Source organism: Gnatocerus cornutus, chromosome 9 (assembly GCF_029298725.1).
Source record: "Gnatocerus cornutus isolate USDA-ARS CGAHR chromosome 9, icGnaCorn1.1, whole genome shotgun sequence".
Lineage (NCBI taxonomy): Eukaryota > Metazoa > Arthropoda > Insecta > Coleoptera > Tenebrionidae > Gnatocerus > Gnatocerus cornutus.
The window spans coordinates 9,089,233-9,113,591 of record NC_142241.1 but is presented as its reverse complement, the minus strand read 5'-3'; the positions used below and the strand labels follow the sequence as shown (position 1 = coordinate 9,113,591).

At 35.9% G+C, this 24,359-nt stretch overlaps 1 protein-coding gene across 5 annotated transcripts in view; it reads left to right on the top strand.

Moving 5' to 3' along the window:
- Nucleotides 1-921: 921 nt before the first annotated feature.
- pdm3 (POU-domain protein pdm3) overlaps nt 922-24,359 on the top strand; it is a 45,582-nt gene continuing 22,144 nt past the window's right edge. For 4 of the 5 annotated variants that reach the window (XM_088045887.1, XM_088045889.1, XM_088045888.1 and 1 more), the window contains exons 1-2: nt 922-1,219; nt 11,845-11,972. In XM_088045887.1, the coding sequence (XP_087902013.1) occupies nt 11,868-11,972 (105 nt within the window). In that variant the 5' untranslated portion in view covers nt 922-1,219; nt 11,845-11,867. The remainder of the gene's footprint in view (nt 1,220-11,844; nt 11,973-24,359) is intronic. The other variant, XM_088045886.1, reaches the window with a different exon arrangement.

Here is a 24,359-nt window from a genome sequence, read left to right as displayed (position 1 = left end):
TTCGTCCGACTTCCGAACTATTTTTAGTATCCCATTGTATATTTTCAGTACATTCCTTATTTTTCTCTATCTACAGGTCGCGGCTAAGGACAGTCGGTTTGTCCTGCTCCAGATCAACTTTACATCTCGCTTAAAAATTTCACAGGAAAAGATAAATCATTTGATTAGAAGCATGTCTTGACGAGTTGCTGAATAAATTAATTGCTGACGGCGGAGAATATACAATTAAGTTTTTCCATTTTTTCCGGTTTCCGTTTATAGTGATGCATTATTTGGTATTGATAATAGGATATGAAATATTCAAGTTGATTTCACTGGTTTGTTATTACATTTTAAATTAGATTTTTTGAGTCGTCTGAAATTATAATCGCAGTTTTTTTATTGTTTATTTGGAGTCTGTTCTATTTTACATGCGAAATGTTTATTATTTTGGATTCTCCAAGTATGTACTGTTCATATCTGCAATTTATCTAACGCGCTTAGATTTTTGAAATTGTGTCTTTTCAAGGTTTGCTGAGTTCGTTGTTGACAGCTTGAGACGCTTTTTTCAGTTTTATTTCAGAAGCTTGAATTTATTGGGTTCTGAAAAGCTCACCGTCAACTATTGAGTGTTGCATTTTAGCATTAGTAGAATCGTGTTCACTACCCCCACTTTACCACTTAACATTTGAACCGTCATCAATTTTTCCCCAATCAAAAAGGCCATTACGTCTCAAACTCTGTAACTCCATCCTAAAATATCGCAATCATTATGCCCCAAACATCGGGGGATTAACTATCAAGTCTTCATCTCTCTCTGTCTCCCCCATCGTTTCATCCTCCTTGCACCCTCCCCCATCTCCACCGAAATAACGAACTGGACATTACGAATCTAATTACAATCTTTGCTCATGCGTGGCCGAACCGACGTAGATAGGGTTTAACTCATGGGGGATACCCAGCCGACGGTAGGGGTAAGTCGAAGTGTGCGCTGGCTGAGACTCGCTTGTTTAGCGCCAGTAGCCAACTCGACTCCGTTAACGCCGCCAGACAGCGCCAGTGTTATAGTTGCACATGTTAAGTTACTTCGCGCGCAGTGATCACGTGGTGAGTGGCCACCCTGACATGCCAAAAGGACAGTGAACAGGGCCGCCAACTATACAGTTTCACTTCCGGTAGGTGATACGACTGATTCCTCCTAAGACGTGAATCATCGCCTCCAATCAAATCTTTTAATAAGGTATGAATCACGAATTAACATACGCAACCATTCCACCACGTTATTTTTTTTTCGTGTCACTCGAACCCACGCACACGTACGAATACTTATTAATAACCAAGCTATTAGTTTCTCGGATCGATACAGTGCAGTAATTAGCGCGGGGGCGCCCCCATACAAAAATTCGCTTTTTCCTCCCGAAGACGTTCCTGTTAACTAACCTAGGAGCACGTGATGGAGCGTGTCGCACGTGCTACGGGAGGACGCGGCTCTCACTTTCAGCGAATCATAGGAAGCGACGAAAGGCGTCGCGAGCGTCAAGGTCGTCTGCTGAGACGGTACGACTCCTCCACGGCGAAAAAACGGAGGAGGAGGGGCGACGGAACACGTACGATTTCATGTGGGGCTTCTCCAACCACAACGATAAAATCCAAAAAATTCATTGAACATTATTAATTTTAATTTAAACAATATGGTAATTTTCACAAAAGATTAACACCATTGTTTTGTTTTTTATCTCACTAATGAAATTATAATATTTTGTTCATAACTTTGGGTTAAACCCCGAGTCTTTGAGCTGCAAACTGGAATGAATTAAATAGAGTAGAATCTTTACAACCAAACAAACGGAGTTAATTTGCACAGTTATTAGATACCTTTTATTATAAAAAAGAGCTAAAACGTGAGTTTTGGGATGCTTTATATTACTACAATCTGAAATGATGCTCGAGACAAACAACTGGAGGTTCTTCAAACGTTTTTATGACAAAGAGGATCAACTGTATTGTTGAACACACACTTTTTTACAAAAAACTAACGCCGTAATCCCATAGAACAAAGTTAATCACGAGCCATCAAACTTTTGAAAACTTTATAACTTACTTATCCAACTGGTGAACCGTTCCATACTTAATTTAATAACGAGTTATTACGTTCGTCTTTTTATGATACAAAAAATCTTATCTGCACCCACAACTGGTTGGAACTGTATCAGTTTTTGACCTGAAGAGTTGTCAGTGAGCTGCACCTAAATTCCAAGACTTGGTTTAGACTAGGTCGTAATACAAAAATTCGCATTAAAAAAATTCGGCGCCTCCACCAATTTTGCCTTACCGGCGTCATCATTTTTCCCTCTGTATATTTATCCAAACGCGCTTTGATACTTCCCATTCATTATTTAAAACCTGTCCTGAACATATTTCATGTTGTTTTACGACAAGTTTTTAATTGAGATAATGTCAAACACGACGTATGAAAAACCACATTACTCACATAAATATACTTTTCATGTTATATTTAATTGGTTCGAATGTAAATCGTTTTTGTTTAAAAAAAACTGTTAATTTCCATCAATCGTCTTGTTGCTTGAACAAAGCGGAGCTTTGGAGGAAAAGCTCGACTCCGTCGCGCCTACCGCATTTCTTTTCAGTGGGTCAAAGCGCACGCTCCGATATATCTCCAACTTTATTTTACACGACTTTTATTTCAAAACTTTTCGCAAACTTTCGCATTCCTGAAAGCTCCAATTGAATCGGTGCAGTTTTCCGGAAAGGTTTTCACTTGCTGTCGTGTTCGTTTGTTTTCGAGCCGATAATTGTTATCGATATCTGAAAGTACGATTGGGAGCTGTTTTTAATGTTTCGTTTTTTTGTGTGTGAATGGTATTTTAAAAAGTTCGCTTGGGATGGAAATTCCATGGAAATTTCGACAAACGCTTGGTATTAATGGTAGCTATTTTTGATTATTACATTTTTAAAATTCGCTTGCAAATTCATGTGAGTGGGCTTAATTCAATTTCGTTTGATTCACCTAATCTTGGTTTTTCTGAGGATTTAATAACTTAAAAGTTGCTCAATTAGTCTGTGCTCCATTTTCGGTATTGTGAAAACGTGCTAAACCGCCAAATTCGTTCATTTCAGATGTTTATTTAATAAATTAAAAGATTTTTACCAATGGTAGCTTTTCAATATGACAAAAACATGTTATTTTATTAAACAAAGTAGTTTACCAACTTGTGCACAACAAAAATTCGCTAAAATAATTAAATTTACTGTTATTTAATTTCATCATTAATTTTGTAATCAAAATATCCATATTTCTTCTATACTTATTGTTATTATTTATTATATTGTATTTACAAAAATCTAAATTTTATTTGGGTTTGTTTGGTATTCATTTTATTTGCACAGATCTATGATATAATCGTTACCAATAATTAAATATTTGAAAGCGGAGAACTTCTTACTTATTGGTTCTGCATTCTTTTCGTCCAAATATCGTCGTTTTTGTCACGTTCTTCCCAGTTTTTCTGGATAAAAGTTAATCAAACAAAACATCTTTCAGTGATCAGCGGTAGGTCTTTCCATTTTCTTTGATTCTAATTTAAGGATAATTAAAATTAGCGACAAAAACATTTATTATCTCACTTGTACGAGGTGAGAACATCGTGCAAAACTACAATCAACATGTATCCAAAACAATAGAAAATTACAGCACGACTTGTAGGTGTTACAGCACCGATAAAACATGAAAGTAGCATTATGGGCATCTTGCATCTTCATTTCAAAGAAGCATTGATCATTATCGTTATTTATGCACCTCGAGCTGTGTATTTTGTTTTTTTTTTTTGAAAAGTAAAACAAATTCGAGTATAATTATGGCTGGCAGTCGTATTTCCGCAGTTTTAGCTGTTGAAAAGCGGTCAAAAATGTCCTCATGTCGACGATTTATAGAACAGGATACGCAGCGCGCTGCAATAATGAAAGTGCTTTGTCTCGACTAAGAACTGCTATAATTGTAAATTAAGTTCCACCCAAGTAATTAATGTACAAGATAACACACCGTCCGCGTCAATCAGGAATGCGACATAAATTTGACACCGCTGCCGATATAAATTGCGATTTATAATAACGAAGCTCGAACGCGCCGATTGAAATTTAATAAATTCCAGTAGATAGGGGAGCTTAAACGGTGCAAAACGAAACTATTTACATGCAATATACTTGTAAATCATGCGATATATAATCACAATTAAAGCAAAGAGAAAAAAATTCGGTCGACATTTCAACGTAATTACTTGGAGTCGTTGTGCGGGTTCCTGTTCGGAGCCCCTTATTATTGCGTATTTATAACAAAACCATTTATTAAATCTTCGTGGAAATTACAGAACGTTCACGAGGAATTATTGGTAAATCTGTTTCTTAAACTTGTTCCTACGACGCTTTAATGCGCCCAGAAGATGAAATTATCTCAAAGGTGGGTAAACATGCGTGGAAAAAACTCGACTTGTTCCATTATGATTATTCAATTAAGTTTTAGAGTTATTATTAGCTACTTATCTTAATTACGGACGCGCTTGTGGAGATTCAAAATAACTCACATCAATCGAACGACTTTTTTATTGCATGATTATTATTATCATTTTACATTACTACGCTACTGATCTGATAATTACACTAATTGTTATCTCGTTTTATTTTTTATTTAAGATACTTTCTACAATTATTAAACCTTAAAATAACTTATCTAAATTATTCCTAATTTACACATCTCTGAATACAATTTTTATGCTTTTCAAATAATTAACTTTAATTATTTAGGAAAGTACAATTAACTCTTTCATTGCACCGTGGATTTGAACGAGGAGGCGGCAATGGCTTTTTAAAACGGACCAAATCTCTAAAAAAATACATATTCATTGCCATAACAGTCTGAGAATCTGAAAATATTAAAGTAAACGTCAGAGTTTGACAATGAACTGAATTTGAGTGTTTAACAAGACGCTTAAACTTTTGATTTTTATTAGAATTCTAAGGGATATCATTTTAAAATCTAAAGTAGTTGAATGTCTTATAACTTTATAATTTAAGAATCCAAAGAAAGAAAGGAATCCAAACTATCTAAAAGAAGTCACAAGAACAAGAAAATCCTTAAGGAATCAAAACAAATATCGAAAAATCTGTAAGTCTTAAAATTTCACAAGAATAAGAACTGAATCTTAAAAAAATCGGGTGAATGAATAAAAAAAAAGTTAAAAAAAATAATCTACTAGAAAGGAAAAAATTCAAGGATCTTTATAAAGACAGTGTTTCGTCCCTTTCTTAATTCTATCCAATATTTTTCTTTTCGATTAACCTGTGCCTTTGTTTTGGTCCCAACTTTGATTTTATTGGTTTTTACATTCTGCTGGTCCGACCATATTAATACAGCGTGTTTCAAAAAAATTTCGTCTAGTCGTATATGATTTTTTGTACAAATTAAAAATTTCTGCCTTACTAAAATAATTGGAGTGTTGGTGACATAATCCTAAAATAATTTTCAAAAATTACTGATTTAGACCTGATCTAGGCCAGCTAGATCTCTGAAGGGATAAAACTGACTCAACCTCTGCTTAATTTTTGTGTTTCATGTTTAGCTTTTTTCCCTATGGCGATTTTGACATTTCACAAGTGACATTATTGGCAGAACAAAGTGTCAGAACTAGTTTAAACACAGTACAATGCGAGCGGCACAAAAAAAATACGTTCCAAAGGTAACTAGATGAAAATCATTTCGAAACACGGTTTACTTATATCGTGTGATCATTATTGTTTGTAATCGAGTCAGCATTGCAAATTAATTTGTGGGTATATCTTTGATAGATTCGTACAGACAGCTGTCAAATGGTTGTCAGCTGCAATGTCAAAAGTAACAAGTATGTACCAATTCAATCACTGAAAAAGTAACATTTAACTCAACTCTCATCTATTTTTTATCAATATTTTTTGTTTATCAATATTTCGTTTCAATTAGTATCAAAACTAAACCTTAAGAAAACTAACTGATTCTCCGATAAAAAAGGAAATTAGGACACAAAGCTTTCTATCAATACGTTCGGTGACAAAAATGCTGGGAAATCAAAAGCAGAATCAAAGAAGATTTTAAAGAATACAATATTTAACAAAAATAAGGGATTAAAAGGATGCAAACTCAAAAGACCTAAAAGAATGAATAGGTACAAGAAATTTCGTAAATTCAAATAAGAAATAATCGCAAATAAATGAGAAGAAAAAGAAAACCTAACTAAATGATGCATTTTTTAAAAATCCAAAAATACGAAAATATTTCCTTGGTGCGCATATTTTTAATTACTTATTCTTTTACGTGCCTCCAAATATTTAAGAAACGGGTTCGAAAAATATTTATCAAAACGAATCCACCACCAACAAAATCCTTAAGACGCGGTAAGCAGCCGTATTACAACATCATTGTGGCGTCTAAATTACAAATTAATTAAGCTGTTTATATGTGAAAATAATCCTTGTAACACTTGAGGAGTCGTGACAGTTTTAGAATATTAGCGCTAATGATATTTTTATTAATATTTTTGTTCGAGATGTTGGAAATTTTTCTTCAAACTCTTATTACATGTAAATGCATGAAAACGTGAGCTCCACGTCATTCTCACCCCGAGCACTTCAACCTCTTGTCCAATTCCCACAATTCCAAGCACCGCCACTTCCACACATCGTGTAATCGCCCCAGACACCCCCTACAAATTAACCCTTGGCTTCCTTATTATTCTTTCAGAATCATCCGAGCGCGTGCCACCCGTCCCATGCGTGACCCTTAACAATAGCGTCGAGATTTGGTGGACTGGTATTCAAACAAGCCCCCCATCGGATTTTTTTTTCACTTTGTACAACCTCCCTTGTTCTTACATAATTGATCTGACTCCTTATGGAGTTAAGGACCGGACCGCGGGAATTATCCACGATACCGTTCTGCGACTTTAAAGAGGCACGTTTACGTTTTACGACCTCGCCGATAAATCAGTGGCAGCGTGTTTTATTAATATGCATCGGTGGGTGGGGTCATGCTAATGCAATTAAGACCAAGCTGCAGAATGTTGGGTGAGTGACCGACACACATTTGTGGATGCGGATGGAGGCTTCTTTGACGATAAGGTCCGTTTTGGGCGATCTTAACACCACGTGAAACTTTTCCGACTTTATTGGCCACGGCGATTTCCGCGACTCTGGTGTAGCAGAAGGTGTTTATTCCTTTTTAGTAGTAGTGTTACTTCTACCATAAAATAAACTGAAATATTTTCCAAGCCGCACCTGTAAAGAAACTTTATTACTAGGAAAAGTGTCCTCACGTAAGTTAATAACTAAATTCTGCAAAACGATTAAAATTTACTGCTTTAATTAGTTGAAAAATAAACAAACTTAAGACAAACACAAGACCTTAATTATTCCAAATTGAACAACATTGGAGTAGTTTTTAAATGTATTTAACGCGTGCAAGCAAATTTACCAACAATTACTCACAACTTTAATCCAAAGTTTTAATTTAACGCGGACTCAAGTCTACTAATAAACATTGCGGAATACTCTCGCTCTTTGTAAAGAATTAAAAATTCAGACTGAATAAAAAATCGAACCAAAAAGTAGAGAAAAATTCGGCAACTCTGGAGGATCGAAGAACTAGCGATAATTTAGCTAGAAGAGTATTTCTGCAGACCACTGCGCGAGCTTCACGCTTCAACGAGGAAATAATTGCTCCTTGTTACTTATCAATTATACATTTTACATCTTTTTGTAGCAGCAGTTTGTAATTTAATAAAACCGGTCTATTTTCTCGTGTAGGTTGAATTTTTGCAATAATTAAACATGAGCATGTTTTCTTAAAATAAGAATGTCATTATCTAAAATAATTGATCCGATCAGTTGTTGGAATGCTATTGGAGACATTAATTTTCTTTTTATGGATAGACCATGTGTAGACTAATAAAATTTGAGCTGTTTTTATTGTACTTATAAATTCAGCAGTCACCTATTTAGTATGCTAATGAATTACTTTAATGTTGGTAATTATTTCTTCAGTGACAGCCAAATTTATCTTGAATTTTGAAGTTTGACATATGTTGGAAATCGGGACCGAAATTACACATCACTGTTTTTAATTATTAATTAAATTTGCTCATTACGTGTTTGAGAGTGCATATTAATGATCGGAAAAACCGAACCACGAACAAAACGAAATGTGTAGGTACTTCCCTAAAAACGCAATAGAAAAATCACCATTAATATTAATTAGGTTAAATGTCATCGCTTCGAAATTTTTTCACGTTTTTATTAATGACCTTTGTAGAGATCTTAGATTATTTGCTCATTCATTATTTACCTACAACCACTAATTAACGCGACCTCCGTTTCGTTAAAAATTTTTGAACCCACATGAAGAGATTTCATTAATCCTTGATGAGATTTTGTGCATGTGCATCATGGTATTAAGTACGCAAGCTAATTACATTTATTGCAGCTAAAGTTTACATTTGCATTTTACTTGAGGTTTTCTACATATTACGGTGATAAGCGGCCATTAATTCTCTAGTTTTAATGTGAGCAAAATGAAAATTCTAGTGCAAACAACTCAGTTTCATTCAAAACGGGAAAATGCTTCAACACAAATGTGGCGACAACGATGTGAAACCTTGATTATTTATTTAATTTATTTACAAACTACTCGTATTAACATTTTATGAGAGGACTGAGTCATCGAGCATAATTATTTTTTAACGTTTGCCTCGCGGGAATTTTGTTTGTCTCAAGTGTCTCCTATATGACCTATTCTATTTCTTGTCCTTTTCGTGCTTTAAAGAAAGCGGAAAGAGAACACAGTGGTGTAAAAGTCAAACTAATTTATTATGTGGAACTTAATTGACGTACATTTAATCTGAAAAATTTACTGCGGTCGTAAAAAAGATCTTGGGTGCAAATTTTAGTATTAAGAACGGTTTTTCGTGTAATTGTGTTGCTTGTTCCGGTTCGACACCACTGAGTAGACTTTTATAGCAGGAAATTAATAAGTGGTCAGTTTAAACAAAGGATCTAATGTAATTAATATCTACCAGTTTTAGACTAATGGCACCAGTAAGTTCCGCAAGGGTCAGACTGGGGGCCCATGCTGCTCTTAATCTAAGTCAATCATTCTCTCGTAAACTACATATTACCTATTACTGTACCATCACAGTTTGTGTACAGAGGGAATTTGCTTGATCACCTATTAATTTATTAGATATTCTTGGTATGATGAGTTATCATTGTCACATTTTAAATTAACAATCATTCTTTAGACATTCTTGCATTTCAGTCTCTGTTTAAAAAAAAAAATGAAATCTAAACAAGCTAATGCCGGAAGGTGTGAATAGGTCAATGTGATGTTTACCAATGATTTTTTGTTGTACTTTTCATTTAAAAATTTTTTGATTGCAATATTATTTTTTGATTGCTGTGGAAACTTAATTTTCTAATCTTGTATTAATTTTACGTAAGAACATCAAAAGATCAAAAAAAGTGATTTGGATAAGAAACTAACAGTTTTTTGTGGAACAAAAGTTTTGTTTTTAAGACCAAGCAAAAATGTTTGACATCCTCTTCATTTTATTGCAACAACAATGAAATGTGGGGAGGTTACTATTTTTGTGTCGTTTAGTCTCCCAAATTGCAAAATTGTAGAGCGAAAGATACAAATTTTAGAATTTTTTATTTTCAAAACCAAGCAAAAGTTTTCGCAATTCTTCACTACAATTAGTACTTCTGGTAATTTTAATGTTACAGCAATGAAATTTTTGGAGGTTACTATTTTTGAGTCGTCTACTAACTCTAGAAAATTGCAAAATTGTAGAGCTAAAGACACAAATTATAGAAATTTTTATTTTCAAGACCAAACAAAAAATTTCCTATTTTTTTCTTTACTAAAATTCGTAATTTTGTTAATTTTAGTGTTACAGCAACGACATTTAGGGAAGTTACTATTTTTGAGTCGTTTATTAACTCTACCAAATTGCAAAATTATAGAGCGAAAGACACAAATTTTGGAAATTTTTATTTTCAAGAGTAAGCAAACATTTTTGAAATTCTTCACTAAAATTCGTACTTCTAGTAATTTTGGTGCTACGGCAATGAAATTTGGGGAGGTTACTATTTTTGAATCGCCTATTAACTTCAACAAATTGCGAAATTGTAGAGCGAAAAACACAAATTTTGTAAATTTTTGTTTTCAAAACCAAGCAAAAATTTTCGAAATCATGCACTAAAAATCGTAGTTCTGGTACTTTTAGTATTGCAGCCATGAAATTAGGAGACGCTATTACTTTTGAGTAGTCTATTAACTTTACCAAATTACAAAATTGTAGACCAAAAGGCACAAATTTTAGAAATTTTTGTTTATTACACCAAGCAAAGATTTTCGAAATTCTTCACTAAAGTTTGTACTTCTAGTAATTTTAGTGTTACAGCAACGAAATTAGTGGACGGTACTATTTTTGAGTAGTCTATTAACTCTACCAAATTTCAAAATTGTAGACCAAAAGGCACAAATTTTAGAAATTTTTGTTCCTAACACAAAGCAAAAATTTTTGAAATTTTCACTAAAGTTTGTACTTTTGGTAGTTTTAGTGTTACAGCCATGAAATTTGGGAAGGTTACTATCTTTGAGCCGTCTATTAAGTGTCCCAAATTGCAAAATTGTAAAGTAAAAGACACAAATTTTATAATTTTTATTTTTAAGACTAAGCAAAAATTTTCGAAATCATGCACTTAAATTCGTACTTCTGGTAATTTTGGTAGTACAGCAACGAAATTAGAGGACGTTACTATCTTTGAGTAATCTATTAATTCGACCAAATTACACAATTGTAGAGCAAAAGACACAAAATTTGGAAATTTTTATTTTCAATACCAAGCAAAAATTTTCGAAATCATGCACTAAAATTCGTAGTTCTGGTAGTTTTAGTATTACAGCTATGAAATTTGGGGCCGTTATAATTTTTGAGTAATCTATTAACTCTACCAAATTGCAAAATTGTAGACCAAAAAACATATGTTGAAATTTTTATTTTTAATACCAAGCAAAAAATTTTAAAAGCTCATTTTTGAGTCGTCGATTAACTCTACTAAAGTATAAAACTGTAGAGCGAAAGACACAAATTATAGAAATTTTTATTTTTAAGGCCAAACAAAAATTTCCGACATTCTTTATTAAAATTCGTAATTTTAGTAATTTTAGTGTTACAGCAATGAAATTTGGGAAGGTTACTATTTTTTAGTTGTTTATAAACTCCACCAAATTGAAAAACTGTAGAGCAAAAGATACAAATTTTAAAGATTTTAATTTTTTGGAATCGAAAAGTTTTATTACACTAAAGGACTGACAATTATTCAAAAGATATTTTTTCTACATTTTTTTTGATTCAGAAGGAAGTGTTTTTAAATTAAATATCATTAAAGTTGTATCCAGCTTAGGCATTTTATCATAAACTGTCATGTCATGTCAGACGGTGGCCGTAGATTATGTCAGTGCTAACACCTGACCTGTTTGTTTGATTATAACTTGATCATGTTACTTTTAAATTACCATTCTTTCTGCAACCGAATCTCTAGCTAAAAATACTTCTGTCCTGTTCGATTATATTTAATCATCGCTGTCTATGCTTAAGAACAATGCCCATCAATGACAATGATTAAATCTGTATGAAAAGTGCCACTTCCCGCCATTAGCGTTCCCTCACAACACACATTACGTGCTAATTACACATTTTAGTTTAGAAACTTGTCATTTCCACGCAATTACTCGTATTAATGAATCGTTCTTTTTTCCAGAGGAATCAGGATGCGAGGCTGACATGGCAGAAGGGAGTGTCGAAGAAGACAGCAGCGACATGTTAGGCCCCACAGCGGCACCGATTCTTCAAACTCCTGCTCCTTCCAACCTGAGCGTGAAAGATGAGGTAAGCGATGAAAATTCTAGTGCATATGTTTACGCATTTTCTCACATCGACACCTCCTTTCCCGCGAACTGATTAATAGTAATTATCGCTGATATGACTCCATTGGATTTCTAATTTCATCATCTTACAACTTTGTGGTTTTTCATTAAGCAAAGTTACAGTAAACAACCCATTAGGTTTAAGTGGAAAAAATCCGGAGTTTTTTATTGCTCAAACGGGACTTTAAGGAAGAAGAAAGTTACTGAATTTTAATATGGATCGGTGCATGTTGCTCTCGTTACCAACGATTGGAGATAATTAAACCTGAAACGACTCGTTACCTCATTATAATGACATGAATCTTAAGAACTCTCGCTGGGCGTTTGTTTATGCAGGAATATGCGAGGAAGTCGTCACTTGCACAAAGGACGAGGAATGATGAAACTGTCAACGAAGCTTGAGACATCAGTTTTGTTGCAACGCTGCTCCTCAGGGCGCTCTAGCGGGTCCATTGATTGTTTAAATTCTTTCTCTGGACGGTCTTATTAATTATCCACGTTTTAATGTATTTAATTAATTTAAATCGCATTAACGCCTACTGAAAACTGGTTGGAGTAATCAGGATACAGAAAGTACAATAGATCAATTTTCAAGTTACGTCATACGTCAAAACATTTATAATTTATTAGCGGGTGTTTACACTCACCGCTGTAATCTTTTTGTTGGACTTGGACGTTGTATTTCACGCTCCAAGTGAACAAAATTGGGGCACCTCAACCATATGCGTTCTATCAAATAATTAGATTTCATTTCTAATATTTGGAACATCTTTAACAGCTCTTGCGCTCCTTTGTTATTCCAACAAATTCCAGTCAACAATTAAAACATTGTCAGCGCTTCAAATACAAACATTAATATTAATAATGTAATGAATATAATTGCGTTCTATTAGTTTTAATACGGTATTTACCATACAGGAACACACAACTTCAACGTGAATAAATTTCATTCAAGTGACTAATTGTACCAACTAACCGAATTTATTGTCGGTACCGAGCGTGTTGCTATCAACTGCGAAATCTTATAAAGACGTAGAGTAATTCTAATTCAGCGCACCTGCACGAATTTGTGCAGTTATTGCAGGAGTTGAAACATGCAGGCCTTGGTGAAAAATTTGGGTTGGCAGCTCCGACTGTCATCCCCAGCATGTGAAGTCTTTCTAATTATTCAAGTAAATACTCGGTATGACTTTCACTTATTTAATGAAATTACAAGAAATTGCGTAAGAGCGATGTGGCAATTGGGTGTTAATGGCAGAGACTCGTTGTTATCCTTCTTGGAACCACTTCCAGTTTTTACCAAAAAATTGATGAAACTCCCCTCTTATTCGTTTTTATCTATTACTGTAACTTTGCGGTTTAGGTGTGAAAATACTCGAAAATCCAGTGGGAAATATGCTCTGTTTAGATGACCAAGCTTTACTTACTGGTGCATGAAATTCAAAGGTTGATTAGAAAATTGTACGGATCCTATACATTCACCAGATTTCTGTAAGCCCATGAAAATGAATAATGATTCCACAACATTAGTAAGCAACCTATTCATATTTCGCAAATGTCAGAGATGAATTGAGGGGTCTTATTTTGAGCAATTACTTTAAAGTTGAGCACACTTTGTAGGAGTGCTTGCGGTATTGATAGTGTTGAGTTTTTCAAGAATATTCGGAAAATCGAGAGGACAAATATGTATTTTTTTTCACCACTAGGTTAATTTGTTCGTCTGCTTATGAACTGTGAAATTAAATTTCTCACCGCCAAGTAGATGAGAAAAGCGTATTTTGGGTTGCCTATATTAGAGAAGACATTTCTAGCTTTAAACTTTCAAATTTCCTTCGATCTTTCGGGTGTCGGGAAATAATATTGCTCGAGCCAGAAAAGTGTCCTCTCTCCCTTGGTATCTAATTGCTATTAGAGCTTGTTTGGTAATATTAACAAAATTAATAATTTTAAGACTGCAAAGAGTCAAAGAGGTCCAAAATGTCTGAAAATCTGCTAAGAGGTATTCGAGATTCTTTAATTTAAAAAAAGTTTGAAATATCGAGAGTTCAAAATATAGTGTGATTCCAATAATCGAGAGAAAGACAAGAAAAAATTCAAATAAACGAGAGTTTAAAGGCAAACAGACAATAGTCAGAATAAACAAACCAATTAGTTTAATCATCGCTCTGATGATGATAGCATTGCTATCGAAACGCGCGTCAGCATTTTTTGACAAAATTTGGTGTTTGGGAATAAATTGTAATTTTGACAAACCAATTAGAGAAGAGAGCGTAAAATCCACTAACTCCACTTTTATATCGTAAAACTTATATTTTGTAAGCTATTAATCTTCTGGTGAAGCAGATTTATGTTACGACGAAACTTCCAAGAACCCTTTATTAAAAGACATAAGTCAAAAAAATGTAAAATCTGATTTTAAAGCTGCAATGCATTTTTTAAAAATGGCTTTTCAGAAGTTTTCTGTTTTTCTTGTACGCCCACGCAAAGGACTTCAAATTAACGAGAGTTCGGGAGGGAAAAATTCAAATTATAGAGTGTTGGCGGGAAAAAAGTTCTCGATTTTACTTCAAATTAAAGACGAGGGAACCAAAATACATTGAAAATTTTCAATTTATCAAGAGAAATCGAGAGGACCAGGGAAATACTTTAAATTATCGAGAGTCTACTGGAGATGTTTTGGATTTTTTTATAAAACAAGTAGAAGAAGTGCAGTGAAATCGAAGTTCTGAAAGCAATACTTTCAAAAAATCTGAGAATCTGAAGTATCTGAAGCAAAACGAATTTAAGAAAAAACTCTGAAACCGTGTTGGTATGGCAAGGAAATGTATTTTTCGATAGCTGTATGAGCCAGTAAGCAAAATTACAAATAATAATTAAGTCCAATCCAAGTATGTAATTTTTCCGTCCGTCCAGCCGTGGTCTTTTCTCCTTCTGCATTTCCGTTTTGGCTTCCGCAGGAAAGTCGGCGCAACGTATCAGGTTTTCGAACAATACGACCGCCCAAAGCAACGTCTAAGTTGCAAACTTACAATATGAACTCATCTAATAGAGTCAGCTCGAATCAATATCGGTTGCTAGATGCTCACAACAACCCTCAGATGGCCAGTGGCTTCTCTTCTCCACCGCCGCCGCCGTAGAAAAAATCTCTCGCAATGCCAACAGCAGGCCCGAAAATCTACGCTTTGTGTTAATTTAAGCGTCTTTCCGGCAGCAGAACAACGAGCATCAAAGGTGCTTTATGGCCGTCACTTGACCATAAATTCCGAGGGGCGGCGCCGACTTATTCCCCGAGTAAACACGGACTAATCTACAATGTTGCAATTCAACTGGCTTTGCGCTAATATTAAATCTGCTCGGTAATGTGGGCTTTAGAAATAGACGAATTGAACATGGCGGTGGTGGAAATGCGAGGGATGTGGGGGCGGCTCACAACACCTGTTGATGGTGGATTTTTTGCCGGGGTCGGGGTTGGCTGAGGCGAGCTTATCTAAGACGCGACTCATTTTCGTGAGTTGATAGAAGTTTCGAGCTGACTTGTTTACAGCTTTAAACATGAGCTTTCTTAAAGGGGAGGGGCGCGATTTTTCTTTCCTATGCACAAAATTAACTCAATAAAAAGTGTTAATTACATTCAGAAAAAATTTTGGTTGCGCTTAAAAAATCGTCTCTTGTTTTTTCGTTGATGAAACTTTCAAGTCCCCAATTTGTACCTTTTGAATTCGGTTCTAAACAAAGAGTTCGCCTATAATTCCACATGCCGCCGCCCACAGGCTCCATTCGTCGTTTTGCGTTTGATCAATTCCAGTTATATTATTCATTAAAAAAAAAGTATTTTTCCCGTAATGAACTAGCAACACTACGACAGAAATCCACTATCCGCAGCTTCATTACGTATGGACACAACACGAATTTTTTGTTTTATCTCCAGTTCCATCCGTTTTTGTTTTCAATCCGCTCGACAAACACCGCCGCGCCATAAATAAAACATTCCGCAATTTCAAAAATTGTCGATCGGTCGACTAGTCTTTGTTCTACTTAAATTAAATGAAAACAGACAATAATTTTCGAAGCTGTAATAACTCCAATATTTATTTCTCGTTATGTCCGTTTCATTGCGGCCGCGGAAATTTATAAAACTCGACTTTCACGTATGCACACTATTGACACGTTCGGAATTTGCGACGCACAGACGTCGCAATTTAAAGCGGACATAAACATTTTGTTATTAATTGCAATGCTACAAAGCGCCACGTAAAAAAATTCAATGCCGGTAAATTGCGATGACAAAAAACGCAGCAGAGCTGGATTTTAGGATGTTTCTTCCAGCGACCGTTCGCGATAAACTCACTAATAACTCATTTCAAATCGATAGCACCGCTTCGACACGAAATTGATATAGTTTTAGCGATGTTATTGAAAGCAGTAATAGATGCGCTGTTTTAAATTTTCCAGCGGAAATCGCATAGATTGGGATCTCAACGTTGGTGACCCGCAGAGCGCCATTTAGGTCCCGATTCTTTCGCAGCGCGATTTTCTACGCGCTCGGAAGAAATTAATAATTTTAATCATGATAGGACTAGCACGGGTGTAATTAATTTAGGTTTACGATTATCTTAACGATTTTTGTATTTAAATGAGGCACTGAACTAAATGAGGTTACATCATGACACATTTGCATCTGTTGGTAATCCAAGTAATCGCGCTGTCATGATTGGAATTTTCGGAAAAATGGGCACAAGTCTGGAAATGCAGCCGGATCGTGAATCCGGTCAGTCACCCCAATTTCTTCGTTTTCAAATCGTTGACTTCCTGACAGTAATTGATTAAATGATTTGCGTAATTATCAACGATTTTCATAGTGAATAATTAAATTTTAATTAAAAAGAAGTGTGTTTGTTTTGGGGACTGTCAAGTTTTGATTTTGTCTTGGAATTTGGTGTTCAATAATCAAAGAAACTCGTCCAAACGTGGCGTTTGCTCGGATTTCCCTCGTCACAATAATTAATAGCTCCGACCCTGCTCCACTCCTTAGAAAGCGCTACCATCACGAACCCACTGACCAAGTTCGAATTTTTAAGTCCAATAAGGCGCAAAATCCATTTTCGTGTAACATTTACGCCTGTCATAAAGCAAGAGGGCACGTCATAACTTTACGTTTAATTTGCTGCGAGTGGCTTGATTTTTCTCGATGAGTCACGGTAGAAAGAGGCGAATTCTACGTGGTAAAAAAGGGGTTGCAAAGAGGGGTTTGGACAAATTAAGACCCTTTTTAAGTTGGGCGTAATTAAAAGTGTTGTGAATCGAATGGAAGCAAAGAAATATAATTATGTTGACGGGAGTACTTTCATCAGCCACCTGCTGAGTTGGATCGACTGCAGGGTGGACTCAGAGCCACTCCACTTCCGATCCATTTCTCTTTTCATCGACTGGCCGCGCGTGACTCCCTTATTACATTCATTTGTCATTAAGCAAAATAACGAAAGAGACGTGGCGGCGGCGCTGGCGGCGCAATGAATTATCGCGTATGAGCCATCGAACTGAATTAAGAACGCAACAAATTCGATCGTGTCTCAAATTCACCTAAATGCAGATTCTGATTTTGTCCGTCCACATTTGCCGCCTCCAGCACATCATTAATCGATTATCCGTCGGTGGGCGCCGCCTCCAAGACGCCCCCCGGCCGGCCACAGCTTACCGTATGCATGTATAATTGAAACAAATCAGTAATCCGCGCCTTTGAGTGCTTTGAATGTACGTTTCGTAGAGGGAACGGGTCGTGGGCACATACAGGGTTTGAGATGCACGGCACCGTGAAATTACAACAACGTCGTTCCCTGGGGCCGTCCGCCGACCGACATCCATCTCCCGGACGACGCCGTTACCGCCGCCGCTGGTCAACGGGATTAAGCGGCGCACCGGATTCCGAGACGGTGCCTTCGGACCCCAAGAGCGACATTAAAACGGCACAAAAACGCCAAAGGACCACGTTATTTATGCAACGGCGCTAGCGGATGGAACATGCAACTGCAAATGCTAATCAAAGCGGAAAATCGATGGACAGTTGCTGAAAGGCGAAGATTTGCTGAAGGGCAAAATTCAGAATCAAACTGAAAATTTTCTAGTCAAAGTTGAAATAATAGAAGAAAACAAATATTTAGTGGAAAATTGTCGTCTAAACTCTAAAGAAATTATACTTCTGTTGCGATTTTCTGGATTCTTCTTCGGATTTTCTTTACGTTCTCTCTTTACTATTTTTACATTCTCTCTATCTAAATTCTCTTTAGATTCTTCGATTTCATTAGATAGATTCCTTTCATTAAAAATTTTTGTTTCTCTTTTTCTTCATTTGTTTATTCTCTCGAATTTTTCTAGATGTATATATTTTTTTGTTTTAATAATTAGAGGCTTTAGATTCTTCTCTTTCTTCTCCTCCTTGGAATAGATACCCTCCTAACTGTTTACTTACAGCCACTTTATCGGACAACTTGGAAGTTTAGTTAAACTTTAGATTTTCTGGATTTTCTTCGCATTCTCTTTACGTTTTCTCTTCTCTATCTCTACATTATCTATATCTAAATTCTTTTGTTTTTTTTTGTAAATTCTCTCCAAATACTTCTATATTCCATTTCCCTGTAGATTCTTGATTTCATTAGGTAAATTCGTTTCATTAAAAAATGTTATTCTTTCTTTCTTTTTTTTTTCTCTCGAATTTTTCTAGTTCTATAAATTTTTTTGGGTTCAATCTTTCGAAGCTTTAAATTCTCCTCTTTCTCCTACTCCTTAGAATAGATACCCTCCTAACTATTTAAATACTTGCAGCCACTTTTTCGAAGATCTTGGAATTTTGGTCAAACTTTGGATTTTCTGGATTCTTTCGGATTCTCTTCGCTATTTCTACATTCGTTCTTTCCAAATTCTTTTTGGATTCTTTGTGTCCAAAACCTTGACTTCATTTCCCTGTAGATTCTTCGATTTCATTAGATAGACTCATTTCAATAAAAATTTTCTATTCTCTCTAGTTCTTCGAATTTTTTGGTCCAATCTTTAGAGACTTTAGATTCTCCTCCTTCTCCTGCTTGGTATAGATACCCTCGTAACTGTTTAAATACCTGCAGCCACCTTTTCGGACGTCTTGGAAGTTTGGTCAAACTTGTATTACTGTTCCTTGGGTATCTTAGACAATGATGTATTATTAATACGTGTGAGTTGAGATAGAACGAAAAGCAGAACTAATTTCCCAATTCCAAGTTTCCAGTGTGGCTGGCTTATCAATATTATGCACGGTATTTGCCTACCAACACCCACTTCATCTAACTATCAGTATCAGAGGAACCGATCTGGACATTTTTCGCTCTCTTAATAGAGTCATAATTCCCGCATTAATTTTTAACAGAGTGGAGACGAGGCAGAAATAATGTCCACGTCGTTGAATTAATAAATTAGTCTCAAGGCTGAACCAAGGTCTCCAATAATTACGAGTTATTATAATTATTTATTAAAGCACACTCGCTTAAGTAAGAAATTGATTATATTGGAGGTTTGGTCACTTGCTTCTAATTTAAATTTCCGTCTATTTTTAGCGACAAAACAAATAAATTATTGCGTGCTGAACGTCCGAGATTCGATAAGTTAAATGGACGTTAAAAAATGCGAAAGTTCAATGGAACAATCAGAGAGAATTGTGCTAGATTTTATTCTGATTAGTAAGCTAAGGTTTTGTCATTTTTCTTAGAATTCCTGAAAGAAAGTCACTTTTCGATCAGAAAGGAAATTGACCTTACATTCCCAGGAATTGCATAATGTTGAGATGTCTATGTTTGTCAGTGGCGGCGCGGAAGTCCCTTCAACCGTGTAAAATCATTTAAATTAACATCATTATTATCGGCTAAGAATGCTAATTCGCGGTGTAATTAGTCAATGCAAATTAAATTAAATAAGGATGTACAAGAGGGCGATTTGAATAATGCCCTATTAGATTCAAGTGTAACACTTGCGGCTAAGATAACACAAATTTTGAGATTCGTTCTCATTGTTTGTAATAATTTAATTGTTTACTCTTCATTTAATTAATTGGTGCTGCCGATCTTTACAATACAAATTTATCCGCAATATCCCACCAAATTGTATTATATTTCAAACTCGTTTGCATTTTAAACACTTTAAAAGTTATAATGGTTTAACCCAAAATGCTTGTCCTCCAAATAAAACATGCGACTCGTTTTCAGTTTTCGCCAATTTGTTATGTATTTGATATTATTTTATAATGGCCCATTAAACGTCTATCTAATAATGTATAAAGAGAAGAAATTAATTTGTTCATGAAAAATACATCAAATTCGCAACCGTTAAGGTGTAAAATGCGGTGACAGTGCTGCCACACTTTGATTATACATTTCAGCTTCTCGAATGATTGACAGAAGGATGGACAGATCGCTCGTTAATTGTTAATAATCGTTATTTGGTTGCAGAAGCAAAATTACTAAAAATAGTGGTGAATTTTACAATTCAAAAATTATCGATCGAATAATATGAATATTTCGTCGCAACAAAAATGACTGTTCAAAAAATGTTTGATTAATGTCAACTCTTTAACAAAGGCAGATAAATGACCAAGCATCCATCTAAAGCTCAGAGGTAGTAATAACCACTTAAAACCAAAGTACGGAACGATGTTGAACTGACAAAAAGTTGCAAATTTTGGAACCATTTATGGGCTGGGCTTGGCACTAGTTTAGTTTCTTTTTATTAATATTAATTTGCCGGTTTCCTGCTTTTGGGCGTTCTGTCTTATGCGGGTTCCTGTTACTCCCATTATCTTAGCTGCATACAATTAGCTGAATGATGTAATAGGGCACAGTTTGATTTATGTCTCTTGTCGCTTTAGGTCTAGCACGAATTTTAGTCAGAGATCGGCAGAAAACTGCCTAGAAAATTTAGACATTATTTCTTGTTAATGTAAAAAATTCGAAGATAAGCTAGTCGTTCCGTGCGAATTTTTTTGTTGCTTTGGAGTTGATTTGGAGCCTCTCTTGGTCTCTCAAATATTAGCCTTGACCCGGTGAACCCAACTTGCTACCCTTGTGGTTTAATATCCTCAAGTTCTGGGTGTTGGAGTAAGAAACTGTAATGAAAGAGTTCTTTCTTCCTCGTTGCCTTTGGGACAGAATGTGTGCTTGGGTGAAAATCTGTGTATCGAATCTGGAATCGGGGCTAAGGGCACGTTCGCGGAAAGATCGATTTTGCAATTAACATGTCCCTTATTAACCCATTGGAGCAGCCGGTTTCGACCCCGAGGCCGCGGTCGGAGCGGGTTTTTCTCTAGTGTTCACTTTCGCGCTCAGGAAATTGCCGTCGAACGTCTGTGGGAGGGCGCGTAGACGTCGCGGATGCATCAAGCTCATTAGATTGAAGCGAATCTCACTTTCGATGAGGTTGTAATCAAATGTTAATAACGGGATCGATCAGGCCATCATAATAAAGTCAGACTGTGTCTAATGCCTCGTTCACGGCTGCGGAAATTGAGAATAAATGAGTGGAAGAATTTTAATGAAACATTTTTTTGTAAATGGGATTTGTCTCTATTTTTTTGCGCTCCCCTCCCGTAATCACAAATGAAGTTAATCTAAATTGAACAAAATTAATTCCATTGTATATTTCAGTTTTTATCTCGCTTCATTTGAAGTTATCCTTTGTATAGGCTTTTGTTTGGTCTCAATATATTTCACCGAAAAAAGCTCGGCCAGCTAGCGTGTATTTACAAAAGCGCGCCGCTTGAATTATACAACTAAATTTTCTTTATAGGGGCACTTTTTTCAGGGAACAAACATCAACTATCCGAGAGGAAATTCAGAACTCGGCGACGCCGTTACACCGCGATTACTACAACTAATACTTCGTTCAAACTTTGGCGCGTCGATAAAGTGATTTTAAAATATGAACGGGGAATGCGGAACACCAACTTTAACTAATGTTTGTTCTTGGATGATGTAATTGAAAATTTAACATAGGATCAGACATTTCTCTCGCGGTTCGAACTTTGAAATTCTCCCCAACAATATCATATTACTTGTAATGATTTAAACGAGAAAAATTTACTTACCAAGTCTAATCGCTTCAAAGGCATTTAAACTATTAAAGGATTAAACCCCATAGGATCAAAAGAGGACCCGATCGGACTAAATTACACAAGATAAAGAAAATTCGCGCACTTTTTCCATCCAAACTGTGAAAGTGTTCCTTTCCACTTGATATAATATTGATGGTTCTGAATTTGGGAATGGTTTACTTTTTGTGTGAGGCTTAGGATTACATCGTTCCGTACTTTGCTTTTAAGCTGTTATTATCACCACAAAACGAACATTTAGGATTAGATGGATGGTTGGTCATTCATCTGTCTTTGGCAAAGAATTGACATTTATCATGCTTTGTTTGTAACAGGGCTGCTTTTTATCTAATTATCTCAGTTTCGTCCGTTTTTAATTTATTTCGTGATGGTATGGACAAGTTTGTCGGCTCATTGATAAATTCGGTGAAACGTGTAGTCGTCGGTTGCGGTGTGCAATTCGCCTCAACTCTTCGGTCGTCTGTTGTCAGCGTGAAAGGCCTCCAGCGCGGCGGTGTCAGGGGCGGCGAGTCCGCGTCCAGTTCTGCAAACTAATTATGATAATTACAGTCCGAATCTCGCCCTCGCATTCTCGCCCCACACTTGTGCCCAGCGCTACTAATCAAGAGGGGTCGGCCCCTCTCCCGGCCGCCAAACAAAAACCTTTTTCCAATACAACGCTATCCAGTGAATAAATGAAAATGAAGGACTATTGGTTTTTGGCTTTTGTCCGTTGTTCAAATGAGTGTGTGTTCGAAAATCAGTTAGGAGAACAAAACGATTCAGCCGAGTCCAACCCCCCACCCTCTCTGTACACGTCCGTGTTTTTTATTCTTTGTGATTAGTCCACAGAACGCTTTACTCTTTTCGCGCATGGCTTTTTTATAGTGGACGCTTCAATCTGTAATTTAAAAACACGCGAATGTTGGTATTGATTTTTAATAAAATTCATTTTTTCGGTTGGCAACTCGTTCGACCAATCGCAATCACAATCAGTAATGGCCAAATGCTGCATAATTAACTAATTATGAAATACATTTATGGGTTTTTTTCCGCCGGTGCAGTTATTGGCGGGCGTGTCGGCGGATATATTATTAAAAAGAGGAACCGATTTTACAGGTTTTACTACTACAACGTATTTGTTTTATTGGCAAAGTTTCCCCTTCCAGGAGCTTAACAATGCCACAAGTCGGCGAGGAGGGAGACACCAGAATTCGTTTCGTCGTTCCAGAAATTATCCTGGCTGAACGCGTTTTACTATCAAGGATAACACTCGAAGAAAAGAACGCAACGGAATTTTCAAACGTTTTCACCGTCATTGTTACAATTAAATCCGTTCTATTTATACGAAGGCTTTGTCAATGTAAACAGCGTCAACACGCAATTTCGCCGCAGCTTTATAATCGCAATATTTTGACATCTCGGTCAAGATTTTTTACCGGTTTCACTACATTATTAATTTTTCTTAATTTTGCGGTCCAGACTCTCGTGAAATTTATCATTGATGGGATGTATTGTCTGGAAGAGCACCTTGTCCCTTGTTGAAGTAGTCGTCAGTCAACTACAGACGCTACCAGGCGAAGGTGTCAAGTTTCCAAGACAATTAAACTCCACACGAGAAAGTATGTCAAATCATTTCTTCAATTCTTGGTTTGTTTCTTGATTATTTTGCCGTTCAATGAAGTATCTCAGACACGGATAATTTAGCGTAATTGCACACCACCCGCAAGTGTGAGAACGAAGTAATAAGAGTTGATGCAAACAAGATAAAGATACAAGTAGTAAAACATAGATTGTAGATAACAGCACAGCACTCGAAAAATAACCGCAACAATACACCCTTGAGAACCTCCCACACTTTCATTATTAGATTAACCGCAACATTAGAAGTTGTAATAGAGGAGGGAAGGCAACCATATCCACACTATCTTATCAGTGTAGATCTTTATTTAGTATTGCATACGATAAGCTGCTTCTTTATAATTCGGGGCCATGCTTGAATTTTTGCGTTGGGTGCTTAATTCGGTTAGAACAGTTCCCGGCAGCTCAACATCTGTCGACCGCTGTAATTAGGCTTTATTCATGTTCAAGAAATGCAATCATCATAATAAAATCCAACATATGCGCGTTCCACAAATAATCAAGCTAATTACCGATGAACGCCGTTGGAACAAATTAGTTCTTTTAAAACTGGCGGCAATAGAAATCAAGTATGTGTCGGTTTTTTGGATGGCCGCTTGAGGGGAG